Source organism: Protomyctophum parallelum (assembly GCF_964188405.1).
Source record: "Protomyctophum parallelum genome assembly, chromosome: 8".
Taxonomy (NCBI): domain Eukaryota; kingdom Metazoa; phylum Chordata; class Actinopteri; order Myctophiformes; family Myctophidae; genus Protomyctophum; species Protomyctophum parallelum.
Window position 1 is genome coordinate 48,226,333 of NC_139703.1, and position 22,081 is coordinate 48,248,413.

The 22,081-nt window shown below is 43.8% G+C and overlaps 1 protein-coding gene across 2 annotated transcripts in view; it reads left to right on the forward strand.

Annotated features, from left to right (window-relative positions):
* The window catches only part of cdh4 (cadherin 4, type 1, R-cadherin (retinal)), a 310,166-nt gene that overhangs the window by 183,759 nt on the left and 104,326 nt on the right, over window positions 1-22,081 (forward strand). For both annotated transcript variants that reach the window (XM_083771514.1, XM_083771515.1), the window contains exon 5: window positions 10,116-10,298. In XM_083771514.1, coding sequence (XP_083627640.1) covers window positions 10,116-10,298 — 183 coding nt within the window. The remainder of the gene's footprint in view (window positions 1-10,115; window positions 10,299-22,081) is intronic.

Sequence of the window (22,081 nt, forward strand, 5' to 3'; positions counted from 1 at the left end):
CTCTGACCTTGAACATTACTGAGGAAATGTTTGGACCCAAAAATAATGGATTCTGTTGGTGTACTAACAGTTTATTATCAGAAAGCCAAGTACTGATTTTGCTTCAGAGTTCAGAACTGGGAGCTTCCTCAACTTGCATTTTGTCCTCGCCCCGAGACCAGGAGTGTTGAGTCAGCAGCAAACAAGAACAATTTGCAGTTACAGGCTGCTTTCATGTCATTAAGGAACAGTAACGGCCCTATTACTGTACATATGCCTCCTTGGGGAACCCCGCAGTTCCATTGATATCAACCACTTGTTCTCTTCCCTCGAGGTAGGATTTCATCCTTTACAAATCTGCTATCAAAAGCGATTGTCCTCAGCTTATTATGTCAGATGCGATCATAACAGATCATACTGTAGGTTTTACATGGATTCGATTCGCCTGGTTCATTTTACTTCCCAGGCGAAAACTGTGTTAACAATTTGTAAGTGTATTCTTTTGTGTATTTCTTCAGAGCAGGTATTAACTTACTGTAGGGGGAACAGAGGAAAGGAGGAACCAGTTAATTATTCCATGTGGCACAGACGTGGCCCCTCCCACTCTGTGACCTACTACTGTACAAAGACAAACAACACTGCAGACAGGGAAAGGCTCCTGGGGGACGAGGTCATGTGGTTTAGACAGGGACAGGGATAGGCTCCTGGGGGACGAGGTCATGTGGTTTAGACAGGGACAGGGATAGGCTCCTGGGGGACGAGGTCATGTGGTTTAGACAGGGACAGGGATAGGCTCCTGGGGGACGAGGAGGTCATGTGGTTTGCTGCCCATGGTATGCAGTATGCGCCACTGCCCCCGTCTCTCGTCCCCGGTTCTGCAACACGCACGCACGCACGCACGCACGCACGCACGCACACACGCACGCACGCACGCACACACACACACACACACACACACACACACACACACACACACACACACACACACACACACACACCGTCCCTTACCTCCACTGTCATTACAGCTACAGTAGCCTATGTCTCTGTCTTCCTTTGTCTGGACCATCGGAAAAAACATCCTGGTAGCTTTGTCAGCAAGTAGTATAATTGATGCCATTGCCTTGATTATGAAAGTGTCATGTCAGGTTGTTCTTGGGGTAATAACACACACACACTATGTTTTTGACTGGACCGCGACAGCAGGGCCAGCACTAAAATACGACGTATGTTAATTAATAACTGACTGATGAAGTTATGGTCACTATCAAGCTGAATGTTGGAGTTTCTCCATTGGCGGTGTAAGTGATTTCATGCAAACAGTTTCTATTAGGTCATCTAGCCCATTCTGACCTGAGATCAGATTCATACGAGGTTTCCACTGGACACACACTGGTCTGATTAAACCCATTCTGACCTGAGATCAGATTCTAAAAATGTCGGTGCGATATGAGCTTGTAGATCTGCTATTTTTCAATAGCTAAAGCATAACATGATGCTGACACCAAAATGGGTGCCCGGTCAGAATGGGCTAGGGGCTTCAGTTATGCCCACAGAAGTCTTCAATTACATCCTCTGTGTTCTCAGACGTCATTTTCAGTTTCATACACGGTCCACATAAGCTAGTCTTGCTAAATGCTTGGCAACGTGACAGGAGTTAGCAGTTGTCATCTGAGCACCAGTCTGCTCTCTCCATGTCAATAGCATTAGAAGAGAGCTTGTCATAATTGCGTTACGAAACCACATCTCAACACTCTGTCATCAGCATGATAACAGTTGAATGAAGTTATTATAAACGATGAGCTCTTTGCCCCATAGTGATTAAAAGATAGACAGCTCAATTATAGTACCAGCTCGTTCATCTCTTTGCCTTGTATACAGTACAGTGAGATGAGGAATTACACTGTAATATTGGACTAATTGCAGTATTGGTTTCTCTATGTGCTCAGTTGAGCTGCACTGAGTCCTCTATGTACCCTACTATTAATGTCCCCATTTTCTTGGTCTGTGTGTATGGCATCCTTGGCTGTGTCCTGTAATGATGTATTTTCAATGCTCTCTCTGGTAATCAACAGATTGCGTGCATTTGGAATAGTAATAATTATCTTCTTCTTTAGTCGTTTTTGTCACATACAGTAATGTGAAATGTGTTCCCTGCATTTACCCACCCTAACTATAACTGTGTTTTCACTGTTACACCAGTACATCGCTGGGTAAAAAAAGGTACATAAATTGCCGGCATCGGGCAGGGTTGTTCCAATATGCCCTCCTCAATGGTTAAGTCAATGTGGCTGTTCCCACCGTAGATGAATGTAACGGATACAGTACTTAATGATTGCACAAGGGGTATCTATAAGCAAACAAGAGTTGGCATTTGGGGGATACTAAAATATATATTTGGGATGAACAGAAACAATAAATATTCATCTGCAGGCTGGCAGACCGGCTAATGTAACTCTCTACTCTACTGGTCGCAGATCTGTCTCTCTATGTACTGAAAGGAGTTATGCTACTTTAACTTGCAATGTAGTTAGACACTCCATCTCCAAGCAAATACATATATTTCCCCTTTTTCATTAACACTGTCTCACACACACACACACACACACACACACACACACACACACACACACACACACACACACACACACACACACACACACACACACACACACACACACACGCTCTCTCACTCTAACCCAGGCTCTCTCATCCAGTAAACCCACATCGCCTGATACTCTCGATCCTACCTCAACTGGCGCACACTCTCTCTTACTGTCTCCATCAGTACGCATACAACTCACCTTACCTTACCTCAGGTTACATGTCTTATCTCAGGTACTATTAGTAAATACTATTATGTATATATGTAGATAATTAGTTTTGTTTTTTAATTGATTGATCTCCCTTCTTTCTTTTTCTCCTTCACTTTCTTTTTTATGGAAATAACAGTTTGCACAAAAACAAATTTCACCCACTATTTTACACCTGTAAACGGTAACCTGTGATGTGACAATATAGTCGATTCTGAGTAGAAACAGGGTTTATTCGGAGGCAGTGGCTGCCATTAATCAGGCAAGGGAAGTTACGGGTTAAGTGTCTTGCTTAGGAACATTTAGGCAAATAGACTGGCCGATTCCCATATGGCCTCAGCTGACTGTGCTCTCAGATCTACGGTACAATCCCTGTGATTTTGATACTTTATAGTGTGCAATCTTCAAGCATCCGGTATCACAATTCCTGAATTGTAGAGCATCATACCCACCTCTTACCCCTTACATTATCAGGCAAAGGGCAACTAAATCCCTTTTTACAATGTTTATTTACTCTTGACTTGCATATCGCACCAGGTAACTGCAGAGCGAGACCTGCATCCCATGCTGATTTCATGACACGCTGGCTTGCCTTCCCCAGCCCCAGCTTAGAGGCAAGCCCATCAGTTATGCACCAGTGGAACTGAAGTCTGCCGGTTGCTGGAACAGGTGTCAGGTGTTATTTGGTTTGGATGTATTCCCCATACTCTCCCCCCAGACGGCCTCTCCTGTTTGGGGTAGATTAGAACAAAGACCAGTGGCACGGTGGAACTGTTCACTGAAGGGCAAGATCGATTAGGTTGAAAGGTCATGGTTTAACCACACACTGTGGTTATAGCATTATTAACCCATTCTGACCTGAGATCTTTTCAAAAATAGCAGACCTACAAGCTCATATCGCGCCACTCGGTGGCGCGATATGAGCTTGTAGATCTGCTATTTTTCAATAGCTAAAGCATAACGTGATGCTGACACCAAAATGGGTGCCCGTTCAGAATGGGTTAAGTTAGAGATTCACAAGAGAAAGCTACTGGTCTCAAACGGAGCACAGCTGGGGCAATGATATTTCACAGAGATGAGATTTAAATACTTTGGATTTTTCTTAAGTTAAATGAAATTGTTCTTTCTCTACTTCTTAGTTTCCATGAGAGTTCTCAGAGAGAATTCTCTTTACCCAAGGCTAGTGCTCTGCAGCACTAAAGACATGAAAACAATATATCAAAAGAACCGAATCAAATGTGACCAGATTTGACTGAGAGCCTGCCATCGCGCAGCCTCCAGCTTTTCACCAGATAATTTGCATTATCCAAAGTGAGTTAATAGCACAGGCAGACTCTTCACATACTAGAGCATGTCTGAAATAAGTGTCAGAGCTGAAATCGACATGCTTAAACATGTAGCTAGGTGTAATGTCCACAGAAGTGAACCTTTCAAGCCTGTTTTCTCAACCAATATGTCAATTTGAAGCTATGATTCCCTGCTTTCATATGGCATGAAAAAACGAAAATTTAAAAAAATCCAATGGCAGTCCCGCAGTCAAATTTGGCCACAAATGCTGTTATTCTGCCTGTTTGTCAGACTGATAACCCCCAGCCCCATAGTACTGTACGCCTTAACAATGCAAAGCCTGGCTGGGAGCAAGGAACCATCAGCTAGCTTGCCTGCTAGTTTTTTTGTTATCGCACGCACGCACGCGCGCGCACACACACACACACACACACACACACACACACACACACACACACACACACACACACACACACACACACACACACACACACACACACACACACACACACATACACACACACACACACACACACAGTAAATAATAATAATCACTGTATAGAAAACGTCACTGTTAATTTAAGTAAATGTACCTGTATGTAACAGCCAACTGTTGAATGAACAGCACACAGTTACTGTGCCCACACTCACTCCTACACACTTCAATCAAAAGCCCCCACAGTACATTAACCCATTCTGACCGGGCACCCATTTTGGTGTTAGCATCATGTTATGCTTTAGCTATTTAAAAATAGCAGATCTACAAGCTCATATCGCGCCACCGAGTGGCGCGATACGAGCTTGTAGGTCTGCTATTTTTGAAAAATCGAAGAGCGACTGACATTTTTAGAATCTGATCTCAGGTCAGAATGGGTTAAGCACCTACTGTATAGCTTTCCTGGTGGCTTTTCTGGAATTTCTGTTCTACACGCTGCCTCTGTAACAGTGGCATTGTGTGACACCATGCCAGCTCGTAGAGCCTGTCATCTGCCACTCTGTTAGAGAGTGACAGTCACACGCAGTCATGGTAACCATATCGTCCACACGCAGACTCACAATAAAGGATCTCTCTCTCTCTCTCTCTCTCTCTCTCTCTCCCTCTCTCTCTCTCTCTCTCTCTCTCTCTCTCTCTCTCTCTTTTCAATTCAATTCAAAGGAGCTTTATGGGCATGAGAAAACATACGTTTACATTGCCAAAGCAAAAGTGGAACAACAAGACAATCAAAATGTTTGTAGGCCTACAAATAAACATTGAATATAAATAGGAATTAAATAAAGGTGTAAACAGAGCTGTGTTCTTGTGAAACTTATCTTAGTATGCAGCAGCAATATATTCAAATGTAATTGAATTAAAGTTAGTTGCTCGGTTTATATAACAGAATTTCTATGTACCGAGGTAATGTTCTGTAAGCAGTGTAGGGCATAAACAGTGTACACTAGGACACACAATGATTTGTATTCCTGAAGGTGTTATTCCATTTGCCATCCTCCTGTCACAGCAGAACACAAATTGTGCTGCTGTGTTTGCACATTGTTGTACTTTGTCATTAGTCATGTCTTCAAACTCTCCTTGGGTAATTATAATTCGTGGGAAGTATATGTCTCTGATGTCTTGGTACAGTGGGCAGACGGTTAAGGAAGTGTAGCTCTCTGACTCTCTCTCTCTCGCTCTCTCTCTCTGACTCTCTCTCTCTCTCTCTCTCTCTCTCTCTCTCTCTCTCTCTCTCTGACTTTTTCTCTCTCTCTCTCTCTCTCTCTCTCTCTCTCTCTCTCTCTCTCTCTCTCTCTCTGACTCTCTCTCTCTCTCTCTCTCTCTCTGACTTTCTCTCTCTCTCTCTCTCTCTCTCTCTCTCTCTCTCTCTCTCTCTCTCTCTCTCTCTCTCTCATATTTCTGAGTTTGGCGACATGTAAAGAATTTTGGTGTGCAGCCCATCGCTGCCAATCTGAGGCTTCAACCTCATTATCACTGCATTGGCCACGATGTCCTGCCTTCATCAGCATTGTCCTGATTGGCCAATAGTGGCTCATTGAGTCGCGGCGGAGCGCCATGACTCAATGTGTTGCTCTGCCGAGCAAAGATAAGGGTTTTATCACAGCGGGAACATATTGGACTGAGGAAGGATGCCAGGCTATATATGCAGGGTGATGGAGATTCGTTCAGTATTGGCCTGTGTATTCTATATGCATACCCATGTGCCAAACCATAGAGAACGTTTATTAGAGGCATCCACGTCACACAAGCACTCCATCACCTCTCAGCTCAACGCCTCACTTTTACATACTTACAGTTAAACTAACTGACTCTACCTTTCCACTATGCACCCCTCCCTGGCTGCTCATTCCATCTACCACCTATAATGGGACTGGCACGCAACCATCACCCTCCTGCCTCTGTAACAGGCAGTCTCTACAGATGGGTGTTGCAGGTGAATGGAGCTGAAGTGGGAGTTAATCTTATCTGTGAAACAAGTCTGCTTTCATTGCTTCCCCTCACTGACCTCTGTCCATTCGGCCATGCCTCTCTCCCTCCTCCCCCCCTCTGTGTCCATTCGCCCATCCCTCTCGCCCTCCTCCTCCCCTCTGTCCATTCGCCCATCCCTCTCGCCCTCCTCCCCCCCTCTGTGTCCATTCGCCCATGCCCCTCGCCCTCCTCCTCCCCTCTGTGTCCATTCACCCATCCTTCTCGCCCCCCTCCTCCTCCCCTCTGTGTCCATTCACCCATCCCTCTCGCCTTCTACTGCAGAACTGCACTTCCTGAAAACCACAAAGCTGTGCAGAATTAAAATGAATGGTGCAAAATATCCGGTTTATTTCCTCAGGTTTAGCTTACAATCTGTCTCTCTCCCAGGCCGATACATGTGTGTACAGTGATAGGCCAACCTGCCTGCCTGTGTTTGGCCTGGCGAGTGGGTGCGTGTGCATATTTGCTTGCACGGCTGGAAATGTCGATTACATTTTTTGTGTGCATTCAAGTGTGTACTGTACATACAGTACTTGTGTGCGCACTTGGCAAAAGTAGGAAAACAGAATCCACATGGCTTTAGATGGCAACAGCATATCAACCATTTCTCCATGTGTGTCTGGAGCAGAGGCAACGGTAGGATTAGATGGATTACAGCAACACAGCCATGTTACATAATTTACACCGCCGTAGAGGTTACAGAAACATTCACACACTCTTTACACAGCTTTTTAAACCTGTATCCCATCCAGATTCCAAACATGCAGGCTGATTCTACAAATGCCTTCTAAGAATTGCCATTTGCAGATTTCTGCCGTAATTCCCTGGGCTCCATTCCCATTGAAATGCACTCATAGGTATAGAATAAAAGTCAAAGTGCCGTGTGACCGTGCCCTTAAGCCATTCTGACCTGAGATCAGATTCATACGAGGTTTCCGCCGGACACACACTGGTCTGATTAACCCATTCTGACCTGAGATCAGATTCTAAAAAATGTCAGTCGCTCTTTGATTTTTCTAAAAATAGCAGACCTACAAGCTCATATCGCGCCACTCGGTGGCGCGATATGAGCTTGTAGATCTGCTATTTTTCAATAGCTAAAGCATAACATGATGCTGACACCAAAATGGGTGCCCGGTCAGAATGGGTTAAGAAGATCACAAACACAAACTAAATATGAAACAGATACATTATAAACAAAAAACTGTCCGACAGAAACTTTGTATCTCCATTTATATATTTGCGTTTTACCCTTTTTCTCCTCAATTTAGTCTTTATGCCATGCAATTAATTCAACAAACAAAACATTTCTGTGTTGTCGCTGTCCCTCGATTTTCACTGATGCATTGTGGAGGTTCTTGGCATGAGGTGTTTTTATATCACCAATTTCATCCATTATCCCATTCTGACTTGAGATCAGATTCATACGAGGTTTTCCACTGGACACACACTGGTCTGATGAACCCATTCTGACCTGAAATCAGATTCTAGAAATGTCAGTCGCTCTTCGATTTTTCAAAAATAGCAGACCTACAAGCTCGTATCGCGCCACTCGGTGGCGCGATACGAGCTTGTAGATCTGCTATTTTTCAATAGCTAAAGCATAACATGATGCCGACACCAAAATGGGTGCCCGGTCAGAATGGGTTATACATACTATGTATTGTACTTGTCTGATGAGTTAAACCCATTATATTCCTAGGCTGATACAATATATCAGCTTGATAAAATGACAGAATTGTGTTGTTGTTGTTGTTGTTGTTGTGAAGACAATTAAAGAAATAATGGCACAATAAAGTCCTTCGCCATCGTCATCAAACCTTTTTCTCTACGCACAACAACGTCTGAATGTCCCAGACGTTTTTTGCTACACAGAAATGTCCCAATGGCATACAGTAGACACCAGACAGACAATAGATGTAAAATATGATGCCACAAGCAGTGGCATTCCCTGTCTGGACCTCTCCATGCATGTATGCATGCATGCTATAGTAATGAACATGACAGAATGAACATAAGTCTTTTGAAGCAGTAAGTACAGCGAAAATGAGGAAACAGGGACAGAAATTATTGCAAGTCATCAGAGGGATACAATAAATCTTCATTTTTAGTACCACTCCATTCTGCAACCTGCCGAGGGAAGCTTTCCTTGATGAACGAAATGAGGATTTTGCGGTAAACCGCCTGCTGTGCTGACTAACCTGTAGGGTCATCGACTGATGCTCTCCTCCTGCACCCTCTGTTATTGAACTGGTATTTCATCAATCTCCGTTTGATTTGATGCTGGGCCTCTGCCAGCATTAACCCATTCTGACCTGAGATCAGATTCATACGAGGTTTCCGCCGGACACACACTGGTCTGATGAACCCATTCTGACCTGAGATCAGATTCTAAAAATGTCAGTCGTTCTTCGATTTTTCAAAAAATAGCAGACCTACAAGCTCGTATCGCGCCACTCGGTGGCGCGATACGAGCTTGTAGATCTGCTATTTTCAATAGCTAAAGCATAACATGATGCCGACACCAAAATGGGTGCCCGGTCAGAATGGGTTATACATACTATGTATTGTACTTGTCTGATGAGTTAAACCCATTATATTCCTAGGCTGATACAATATATCAGCTTGATAAAATGACAGAATTGTGTTGTTGTTGTTGTTGTTGTTGTGAAGACAATTAAAGAAATAATGGCACAATAAAGTCCTTCGCCATCGTCATCAAACCTTTTTCTCTACGCACAACAACGTCTGAATGTCCCAGACGTTTTTACTACACAGAAATGTCCCAATGGCATACAGTAGACACCAGACAGACAATAGATGTAAAATATGATGCCACAAGCAGTGGCATCTCCTGTCTGGACCTCTCCATGCATGTATGCATGCATGCTATAGTAATGAACATGACAGAATGAACATAAGTCTTTTGAAGCAGTAAGTACAGCGAAAATGAGGAAACAGGGACAGAAATTATTGCAAGTCATCAGAGGGATACAATAAATCTTCATTTTTAGTACCACTCCATTCTGCAACCTGCCGAGGGAAGCTTTCCTTGATGAACGAAATGAGGATTTTGCGGGTAAACCGCCTGCTGTGCTGACTAACCTGTAGGGTCATCGACTGATGCTCTCCTCCTGCACCCTCTGTTATTGAACTGGTATTTCATCAATCTCCGTTTGATTTGATGCTGGGCCTCTGCCAGCATTAAGTGCCACACATTGCTCCCTACAGTAGCTTGAACATGCGGGAGATGGGCTTTTATTGCTTGTTGTCTGTAGCTCACTGTGGTTGACTGAGATTTTGGGGGATGATACAGAAAGAAGAATCTCACCTTTGTGGACTACAAAACACAGCCTAGCACATCTGGCTGTCTTTCATTAACTATGTGTCATCGTGAGATTTGACATCCAGTATTTTTAGCCCAATCTTTACTACAGGTGAAGACAAATAATTTATAGCACTTATTCCTCCATCTTTCATCCTGTCACCAGAACATAACCGTCCCATCCATGCAGCTTGTTGCTTATTATTCATTGGCAAAATCAGCAGGAGTTTTCATGCTCTGATTTCCTTTTTAGGTCAGCATAGAAGAGATGCTGTCAAGGGCCTGGGACTCTCAACCCAGAGTTATCAAGTTTCAACGGAAGCATCAGAGAAGCTCCTCCGCCAATGGGCTGAGGCGACAGAAGAGAGACTGGGTCATCCCACCAATCAATGTGCCAGAAAACTCCCGAGGGCCCTTCCCCCAGATGCTTGTCAGGGTGAGTGACAGTTTGCGTGATTACAGCAAATAGATGTGCTCCTGTGCTGATTCAGATTCGTAACTTTTCTTTGCCTATAGATCCCTCAAATTCGGTCCTTATTTTTTTTTTTGCTTAGAGAAGCAGGAAAGGTATAGAGACAGCCCATATTGTTTCTGCACATCCACTGGCAGGCAAGTGAGTGCAGTGGAGAATACAATATCTCTGACAATCACCGCGAGGGCCAGACTCACCAGGCAAAAAGAGCTACTCAATTCGGTCTCAATTGAACTCCTGATGCCTGGTGATTTGCCTGTGGGTGCCAGACAGACAGAAGGAATGCTTGTATGGCAAGCAAACATTCTAAATCCTGAAGGCTTGCCCTTCAACAGCCCACTACTGAATACGAACTGAATTTCAGCACTATATTATTATAGCATCAAAAAACTTTTCTGCCTATAATGCTCTTAGGGCTACAATATATGAAACGATAGCCTACACAAAATAATTAAGCCAAGAAGCTCTTTGGGCAACTTGATGTTGTGAAACAACAAACGACTGAAACAACCTCAGTTTGTCTGCCATGATGCAAACTATTCTTTGTTTCATCTTAAGCCTTCGCTTAGCCTCAAACATACAGTCAGCTAATGAAGTACACACAGAGGTGAAAGTGATCAATTTGCATACATTTCATCAGCTCTGCACTGCCACTTATCTTATCTTAGACCGAAACAAAATGTGCGAAAATGAACGTGAATGTGGTATTGACAGCCAAACAAACTGTAATAAGTCACAAAGTCACATATTTTACACTGACAAAGGAAGAGAGTTAACCCATTCTGACCGGGCACCCATTTTGGTGTTGGCATCATGTTATGCTTTAGCTATTGGAAAATAGCAGATCTACAAGCTCATATCGCGCCACCGAGTGGCGCGATACGAGCTTGTAGGTCTGCTATTTTTGAAAAATCGAAGAACGACTGACATTTTTTAGAATCTGATCTCAGGTCAGAATGGGTCAATCAGACCAATGTGTGTCCAGTGGAAACCTCGTATGAATCTGATCTCAGGTCAGAATGGATTAAAGTTCTCCATGGGGATGATTCACTGTCAGCTTAGTGATTCAAAAGAGGCTGCTCTATACTCTGTTCACTCTCTCTCTGTGTCTTATCTGTCAGCCACACAGACATGCTCTCTGTTGGTCCCTTCACGTATACTGTACACACACACACACACACACACACACACACACACACACACACACACACACACTCGCGCGCGCAGCGCACCAAGTCCCTTATGCCGATTTGTACAGCACGGCTTACACTCCCGGATTACCGAAACGGCCTTTCACCAAGAGGGCACATTTTCCACCAAAGCCGAGAAACACTCGTCCTCCACAATAACACACACAGCAGGGCCACAGCATGCACCGCCCCGCCCCGCTGGAGAAACGGACCCTGTTGTATCTACTCTGACATATTGGGTGTGTGTGTGTGTGTGTGTGTGTGTGTGTGTGTGGGGGGGGGGGGGGGGGGCATGCTTGTCCACACATCATGTATGCATGTGTATGAGTGCAATTTTAAGTAAAGCATATGGGTGTGTAGTAGCAGGGGTGCACGATTATGAAATTATGACCGATATATCCGATCTCTGATTATTTTCTGCCGATACCGATTATGACCAATTCCGTTATTATACAGGACCACAATACAATGGAAAAACAAGCCCTTTAATTGGCCCAAAGCCTGTTAATTAACCCGCCGCCATTAATTAATAGCGTATTGCCAAGGTTTTATCGCACATAAAAACACTTACTTTGAAGAGCCAAATATCCGTAATCGCATATTTTACAGTAACAAACTGCTGTGTGTGGTGCATAGAGTATATATATCTATAGAGAAGACACCCGAGTTCTCCTCCCATCCACTTGCATTAAGTTGCTCAAAAGCGCATGAGGCGGATTCACTCCTCCTTCCGGGTAGGAACAGAGTGCATTCTGGGATGGATTGCAATGGTGAGTGGCCCCAAACACATGAGCGCGCTGCCGTTGAACACGCACGAGCGTCGTCCGTCGTGAACGTGTACAATGATAGTCAACGGACAGCGCGTTCATGTGTTTGGGGCCAGGCTGCAATACCTTCATTCGGCCACTATGTCCATTTCGCCTCAAGATTTCCTCTGGGTGCCTTCTCTATAAATATATATACTCTAAGGTGTGGTGTCTTGACCGGTTGTTGTTCTCTCGGTCGGTGGTGGGGAAAACCCGCCTGCGAGTATCACAGCGCCTCCTACAGGCCGTTGAAAACGCTTGTCTGGGCCAGAAACTGCCCCTCAATGTTTGTTTCTGAGATACAGGGCTTTGAATGCAGGGCTTAGAATGGAAGTGGATGCGCACGCATTTTCAAAATGGCCGCGGCGGTCGCTTCCCTACTTGGTGTTTTTGTGTTAGCGAACGGTGGCTAACGATACAATGGGATCAAAACATGGAGTAAAGAACGTAAACCCTGGAACACGAGAAAGCCGCGTTTGGCATAAATATAATAATAATAAATAATAGCATATACTCTTTGCTGCATGGTGAAAACGATGAATTAATCAGTATTATTTTGAGACCGTTCCGATACCGATTTTTATGGCCGATAGATATGGCTGATTCCGATTTTGCTACAGATTAATCGTGCATCCCTAGTACCGTACATGTGTAGGTTTGTGCGAATGTGTCTACAGTATATGTGTGTGTTGGGTTACCGCCGTAGCCACAGACGGTTGAACGCTTTCCACCATGGGGGATGTGACTCATGCTGTCCGCTGCTCTGGGATGTTGTTGTATCCCCAATTCTCTTTTGCAACACAACTCTCCATTCTGACAGGAACGTCTGGGATTTAGGGCTTTATCTTTGCCTGTCTAAGAAGTGGCCGGGAACAGCCTTTGAAGTCCACACACTCGATTTCCATGGCAAAGAAACTCATTGTTTTTATTTCTCTCTCTCGCTGTCTCTCTCTCTGTTTCTCTTTCTTTGTCATGTCTCTGTGGCTGGTCCTTCAAGGAGCCAGGTAAAATAATAATAATAATAAAATACGCATTGGTGTATAATAATTACCCATTTGCATCCATCAAAGGAGGTGCGTTGTTTTCCACTTGGGTTCAGCGAGGACAAAGAGGGAGCACTGTCACCATGGCACTGTGCACCGTAGGAGGCTAATGGAGCTCTGCTGTTCTAGGATGTTTGATTAACCCTGGGACAAAAACACCCACTCACCTTACTGATTTGATGAGATTCATTAAAAGCAGTACAAAAATCATAATAACCTGATATCCATGAAGACATATCTATTTGAACAGAAAGGGCTTTTCATGGCAAAAAAAAATAAAAAATACAAGAAATGTGATATCTATTATTATCATTTTATGTCATCGTCATTAAATAATATTATTATTGTTATATTTATAGCACATTTTCCCTGTGGGGTTTTGCTCTTGTACAGTGATCGTGTGACCACCCTTAAAGTTAACCCTACTTGGTAGGAACACAGCGTCCGATTTCACACGCCCTCTGTGGCGGAGCCCCATTCTGCTCTAGGGCTGCACAATATATCGTTATCGTATCGTTATCGAGGTATGAACATGCACAATATCAGTATCGCAAAAAGGCAACGGTATCGCGATATAGATATATCGTCGACATATCGATATATTGTCTATATCGACAATATATCGTCCACTTCTAAAGCCAGCCCTCTATTTTAGCCTGTGCCCCTCGGAAAATAAACCATCTCTCCGTTTGTCCCTCTGTCCTGTTGTAGCCTGGCTCCAGCCCTGCATCACTAGCCACGCCCATTAAGAAAATATGTTCTGGCGATTCAGGTCTGGAGTCTCTCCCGACGACGGTGTCAGCTAGGGCTGCACAATATATCGTCATCGTATCGATATCGAGATATCTGCCATATATATCGTGATATGAATTTTTGTCCATATCGTGCAGCCCTATTCTGCTCGCAGCCATTTTCATTGCCATTGCGCACTTGCGCAGTCCAGTCATGAGGAATCGCACTGATTTACCATTGTGCTCAAATGGAATATGCTGCAGAGCCTTTGCTGTCAAATGAATGATGTCACTCAACGGATGTAAGAGCAGTAGAAATGGAGAGGTTGAAAAACAGCTTGAGTTAGATACTGAGATAGATGAGGAGAGTGGCGAGCGAGAGAGAGGAGAGGGCTTGGGGGGTGTGTGTGTGTGTGTGTGTGTGTGTGTGTGTGTGTGTGTGTGTGTGTGTGTGTGTGTGTGTGTGTGTGTGTGTGTGTGTGTGTGTGTGTGTGTGTGTGTGTGTGTGTGTGTGTGTGTGTGTGTGTGTGTGTGTGTGTGTGTGTGTGTGTGTGTGTGTGTGTGTTGGGGGGGGGGGTTGGAAAGGGAAAAAAAGGAAAGGAAAAATAGAAGCCATTTAGAGAATGCTGTAAATCTGCAGGGGTAAAGAGGCCGACATTAGTTTCAGGCCATTTGTGGCATTCTCATCTCAACTGTCTCCTGCAGCACCTAAGACTGAAGCCAATGAGCCACAGCTGATGGAACGCAGTCAGAGCATGCCAGATAGAAGATCTTCTCCTCTCCTCACGGCCGCGCACGGCACAACGGTGGCCGCCTCCCTGACCCATGGTCAGTGTGAAGAACAGAACGGAATAATTAGGAAAGTGGAGGGAAAACAGAAGACAGCGTTTCAGAAAGAGAAGGATGGAGATTTGCTAACAGTCCTTGGGCCAAGCAATGGGTCAGAGAGTGGAACTGACTGAAGTTATGATATTTGAAAGCTGCCGCCCACACCACCCAAGAGAGAGAGAGATGATAGGAGCTAGCATCCAGTAAGCACACTATAAAAGGTTACTCTAACATGACTCGATTCTTTCATTTCAAGGACTACATTGAGGCGAAGCAAAGTCTACGCACAAAGAGCCTCTTTTTCAGTTTTTCTTAAGGGAACAATTTATGCATACTTCTTTGCCCTTTCACTCCAAGATGCTAAAATGCAGCCATTATGATCATATACATTATTATATTCATTCTCATGTTCTGTAAATGCTTGAAAAGGCCTGAGGTGTAAAACACTGTATGCTACATGTTTGTTGGTAAACCACCATATTGCCATGCAGCTGAGCAAATCCAATTTGTTTTGGGTCATTATTGTAAAAAGCCTATTATTGCAGTGCCTGTGGCAACTGTAATAAATGGCATGGTTCCAATCACAATGACTGGAGGCTTCTCATTTAGATATATTTGATCTAAATCCAACAGAATCATATACACACATGACTAAATTAAACCTTAATGTTGAAGTTCATCACCTGCTATATACCAACATTCCACAGTCTGGTTGAACCAAAAGTATAACAGAGGCACAATGATTGCACATATTTATTGGTGTTTTTGTGACACACACGCGCACGCGCACACACACACACACACACACACACACACACACACACACACACACACACACACACACACACACACACACACACACACACTCACACTCACACTCACACTCACACTCACACACACATTTTACATAATGTGCATGGGAGTGAGTCATTCTGATTTTATTTTCTCCACCAGGCCGAAGGCATGGGGAGAGAGTATGTTTTGCCCTCCATCTTTTTCACATCTGCCTTGTATAGTGCCACCAGGAGGCCAACTTTTGTAAAACACATTTTTTTGTTATTACTCCTCCAGATTTTGTTTAAAAATCCCGCAAATCGTTACACACTATAGTCATGTGCCCAAGATGGATCTGTCCGATATTTCATATTCCATCCTAATTGGCTAACATTGGCTTTCGAAGTTTGCAGGATTGGCCCGTTTTGAACAAAAAGCCTCTAATCATGAACGCAGCGTGCAATTTACGTGAAATCTTCACGCACTTTCCTACTAGGCTGAGGAATATATCCCACCCTTTTCACATTGGCCTGTTATAGCGCCACCAACAGGTGGATTTTTGCAAAACACATTTTTGGAACAAAATGCCTCAAATCATCCAATTGCCATGGCACCATTTTCACATTGGCCTATTATAGCGCCACCAGGAGGCCACAACCTGACCTGGCCTGGTGGAGACCTGTGCCCTGAGGGGCACTTTTTCTAGTTCTGGGTTTATTTTCAGCCTTTTATTGAATAATGTTAATAAGAAATGAATAAACGGATCACTTCAGAAGCATCACATCACCAAGGTTTGACTGTAATGGGTTTCATTATATTCAGTCTAGTTGGATAAACAAATCCAAAACAAATGCTTTTATTTCTGTATTTCTCTTTACAATATTATTCACAAAACAGCCCACTTGTACTGTAGAAGCTGTATAGCTATTACTGACCAGTGAGCTTAATAATATTGGTGGCATATTGCAAAATAGTTCTTGTTTTGAATAGATTACAAAGTGACCATAGAATAGTCAAAACTTAATATCTTAATTAGGTCCAATTTGGTTTACATATTCGATTATTATATTGCATGGTCGAATGCACTGTGCATAATGAAGTTCAAAGTACTTTTATTATAAAACGTGGTCAGGACTTCCATTTAGAATTACTGTATGCATACCAACTGGCATTGCATTAATTACAAGGTCATTGTCGTATACCCACTGTATGCAGAATAATGCAGGAAAAGCTGTTAAGAAAATCTTCAGAAATCCAATTTATTTTAAGTAATGAATGCCACTAGGAAGTACAGTACTTATTAGGATTTGTCTTGTTCTTTTTTTGCGTGCGTGCTGTGCGTGCATGTTGCTGTGCCGTGCGTGTGTGTGTGTGTGTGTGTCTGTGTGTGTGTACCCAGCATCTCCACTCGGACAATTAGAAGGTGACAGTCCCATTAGAGCTGGCCCGGTGGTACAAAGGCTGAGTGCTGCGGTGACTGACAGAGAGCTCGGCCCCTCACTAAATAACTGTCAGTCTCTTCTCCCCAGCTTCTGACCCCTCTGGCAGCCTCCCTGGGAGCCACACTCAAACCTCCCCGGGGGGGCTCTCGTTGGCAACCTTTGCATATCCGCGAGCCAAGCAGGGCCCTCCTTTCAAACCTGGCCTCCCACTGATTGGTTGGATCTCCCTATAGCCTTTTGGCATGCCAGGAGGTCTTTTAGTTGGCCATGCTGCTGATTGGTCAGCCTGTCAGGCGGCAGCATGTCTGCTGCTGTGAGGTGGGATATGGCAGCAAGATGACTTGCCCAACATGTGGACAGGAGGAGGAGCCGGGATTCTAACCAGCGACCCATGGATCTTTGGACGAGCTGCTCTACCTCCTGAGCCACAGCCACCCTTTGACCATAATCTGACACCCAGCACAAAGCAGTGTAATTGCTAGTTTCCCGACCGATGCCGTTTTGATGCACAGCACCCAGATTGTGTGTGTAGCAAATATACTTGTGGCCATCTGTGCACGCTTTGGGCAATGGGCATGTTGGTCTTAACCCATTCTGGTGTCGGCATCATGTTATGCTTTAGCTATTTAAAAATAGCAGATCTACAAGCTCATATCGCGCCACCGAGTGGCGCGATACGAGCTTGTAGGTCTGCTATTTTTGAAAAATCGAAGAGCGACTGACATTTTTTTAATCTGATCTCAGGTAAGAATGGGTTCATCAGGACCAGTGTGTGTCCGGCGGAAACCTCATATGAATCTGATCTCAGGTCAGAATGGGTTAAAGGTGGTATAAGTGATTTTGTTGTTTTTAAATAGCTCTGTTTGTTCACTAACAGGGGTCTCCCCGTCTCTTCAGTTCTTTAGTAAACTTCAGGTCAGGATACGAATTTCACCCAAGAACTCATACAGGGTACAGAATAATAAATAAGTGAAATTGGAAGTGATGAAACAAAAAACAAAAAATGTGGCTGAAAAATGGGTTCTCTTTCCTGATTGGATGGTATATCCGGACATGGAAATGTATTTTCTGTTAATTAAAGAGCTGGAGAGAAGAGAAGGCCCTTGTAACTGAACAAACACTGTAGAAATGATTACTATCAGAATATAGAGCTTTAACTTTTTAACAGAAACCCTTTTACGGCGCCTTTAAAATGTGTTGTGGTGGGGCTGCAGGTGCATTGCAATCTTTTTCTTTTTTTTTACAATTTTATTTATACATTTTCAGGTTTAAAGACAAGACATACTTTACAAACAATCACATCACAGACACATATACACACACATAAACCCTTCCCATTCAAAGGAAAGGAAAAGGAAAAACAATACATTTAGCACAGAAACGAAACATACACAAATGAAAATAATACTATACAATAGATCACAGTTAAGAGTTTTTTAGAAAATAAAAAATGAAATAAAACATGTATGTGCATACATACTTCAGCCTGTTAATGATAGGTGAGAAAAAAACGGTTGCCACATTCTGTCAAATAAATAAATTCTGCTAGCCATACATTAAAAGTGGGTACTTCCACTCCTTTCCAATGGGTCAGAATATTCCTTTTTACGATAACCATGCCATATTGTATGGCTTTATGTTGGTAGTGAGTCAGAAATGACAGGTCTTGAAATCCGCCCAGGATAGCACAGTAGGCGTCTGGGGTGATAACACAGTCAAACACGTCTGAGAAAAACGTAAAGATGTCACTCCAAAGTGTTGTTAGTTTAGGGCACGACCAAAATAGATGTCCTAGGGAGCCCTCTGCCGTGTTACACTTTGAGCATAGTGGAGAAACAGAGGGATAAAATGAGTGTAGCTTAGTGCAGGAATAAAGGTGCATTGCAATCTTGAGGCAGCAGAAAGCGATCACTGTAGTCATCAATATCCATTCTGGGACTCAGACAAAACTAGAGCGTGCAGCGTTCCTGTTATGCTTGTTGATACAGTATGTCAATATTGCAGTGTCTTGGACTTAATAAGGACACATGGCAGTCCTTAATAAAGACACATGGAAGGCATGATTCTGAACTGCATGCCCCAAAATGACAGCACTTAACATGACCACTGAGGGTTGTCTACCTCCCGTTTACACCATGTGTTCGGTGAGCAGTGAGCTTATACTTATGTGTTGTGTTTCCGCTGTCTCCTAACATCATTGTGTGGCCGCCCCTTGTGGTAATGCTCACGAGTCACGATACCTCCTCCCGTGCCTGATTCACCTCAGCTATGGTGGATTCTTACTACTCCTGTATATTGCATGCTTTCACTTTGCGCACGGCAAGTCCATTTCCACACCAGAAAACTTGCTGAATGGCCGTGTCCGAGGTTATGAGGGGTACACGCTTTAGTTTAGACATACTATATTGGTCCGACTGTCATTAGACCGACAACCTACCTCAAACGCTAACCTAACCCTTAAACCGCAAGCACGGGAGAAGCGCATGTTCGACCGCATGTCGGTCCGTTAGTGTGTCTAATCCTGAGTGCATAATGTTGATAATTTTGGGTTACTACATTACCTGCAAAAATTTACTGTTTATAAATAAGCTGCCAAATGACCGAGTGCACTGCTGTCAGGGCACAGGGCACAGAAGTACTGGTCAAACCCTCACGGCAGGAGAAATGACGCTAGCGTTTTTATCATCTTAATAATGAAGCTTAAACCAACTGCTTCACGGGAACAATGTTGGTGTAACTAAGACATTTGAGCACCACTTACAGTAATAAAGAAAATGTCAACAGCGTGCGGGGCCTACATATATACGTCTGAACTCTGCGATGTATGCCTGGGTCGTGGTCCTGGACTACCTACAGACAATAACTGCCAAACCACAGGTAGTCAGGGTGGCTGTCACACCCATAGACTGTAAAAAATATGGACAAAGCGTTCCCCGGGTCTAACATGGACGTAAAATGAAGCCTGTTATTCCTGCACTGTAAGTCGCCATCTTTCTAGATCCGTTTGGGCCCAGCTGGCCATTGGCTGGCTCCGTTTGGGCCCAGCTGGCCATTGGCTGCCCAGACAACGAGGCGGGACTTCCCCCCTTCTTCTCCGTTGGTTTTTATTTTGACTCGAGTGGGTGGGGACTCCCGATCATAGACTGTAACGGTAGCCACGCCCCTCAGAACATACGCGACTTTATGATCATTTATTTTATAAATGGGACCATAATTTTCCAAAAAGAATATTATGACATTAGAAATGAGACTTTAAACTAGTGACTGGAAGCAGAAAGTATTCATGACCATGTTTATTAAGGTAATACAGTCTAGGTGAAGTTGGGCCCAAATACATGGACTTCTATGGGGCTATGGGTTTTTTTGGGTCCAGTGACAGCGCCACAGCAGGCCATTATATGAACTTTCAGGAGTTTCAGGCTTCACAAAATCTGTCTGACTGCCCCCCTGGTCACACCTCTAATACCCTCAGCTCCACAACCCCACAGGGATGTGTACTGAGCCCTGCTGTACTCCCTATACACCTACAGTATGGGACTCTGTAGCCAGAAACAGCTACAGTACAACGTTTGTCAGGTTTGCTGACAACAAGAGAACTGTCGCAGGAAAAGAAAACGGTCCAAAAATAAAAATAAAAGGTGATGAAAGAGACTTATGCAAGAAATGGCAGAGCTCTTATATATGCCTCTCATGATCGATGGGGGTTAGTAGCTTCAAGTACAAGACTTGACCTGGTCAATGCACTCAGAGTCTGAGGCGAAATTGGAGAGGCAGTGACTGCAGAGCCCCTCTTAGGCAGATAAGAAGATTCTGGGTGTCACAGCATAACATAACCTTCCTCTTCCTTCCCGGAATTATCCTTATCTTTTCTTCTATATTAAAATAAATAAGAAGTCTGTGCTGAAGAACGGTGATTTAATTAAAATAAAAGGGATCCAAAAAATCCACACCTTATCTCTGATCAGCCATGAGGGTTCTAACTTCTGTATCACCCCATTCTGACCGGGCACCCATTTTGGTGTCAGCATCACGTTATGCTTTAGCTATTTAAAAATAGCAGATCTACAAGCTCATATCGCGCCACCGAGTGGCGCGATACGAGCTTGTAGGTCTGCTATTTTTGAAAAAATCGAAGAACGACTGACATTTTTAGAATCTGATCTCAGGTCAGAATGGGTTAGTCAGACCAGTGTGTGTCCAGTGGAAACCTCCGTATGAATCTGATCTCAGGTCAGAATGGGTTAACTACTAACAAACCACCATCACTTGACACACTTTAACCTATTATACAGCATAGCAACAGAAAACCCCAACGTCCTTCTGCTACCACCCAGAGTATACTGTACACTGACAGGGGACATCACTGTAATGTATATGGTAATAGAGCACCGAAGTCTGACGTCACTTTCAGTAGAGGGCGTCAGTCCCCAGGTTCATGTATTTGTTTAGTTGCATTGAAATCCCCATTGAGGCGATTTGAGATTGCCTCATATAACAACTGTGTTTGAAAAATAAACATGTCATCCCGGCCGCTTCACTCATATGGATATGAAGAATCAACTGACTGAGAGAAAACGCTAATGTTACTGAGCTGAATTAGTTAGATTTTCGCTAGAAGCAGACTGTATCATATATGTGTGACTGACTGTTGCAAACGATACAGAGACACCTCCCTGACAATAACGCCAACACAGCTTGTTTATTTTTGGACCACAACGCTTATAGTAGACGATATTAGGATCACCCCATGTTATTCTCCATGGAGAAATTACTTCCGCGAACCAGGGGAATGGTCGGGATGAGCGAGTTACGTCAGGACTTTGGTGCTCTATAGTCATTCCTGTGATCTGCTAGTTGTACAGAAGGTGGTGCAGGTTCATCTGAACGTAAGACAGGCACCCTGCAGTAACAGGCTGTTTGTGATTGTGTTTCT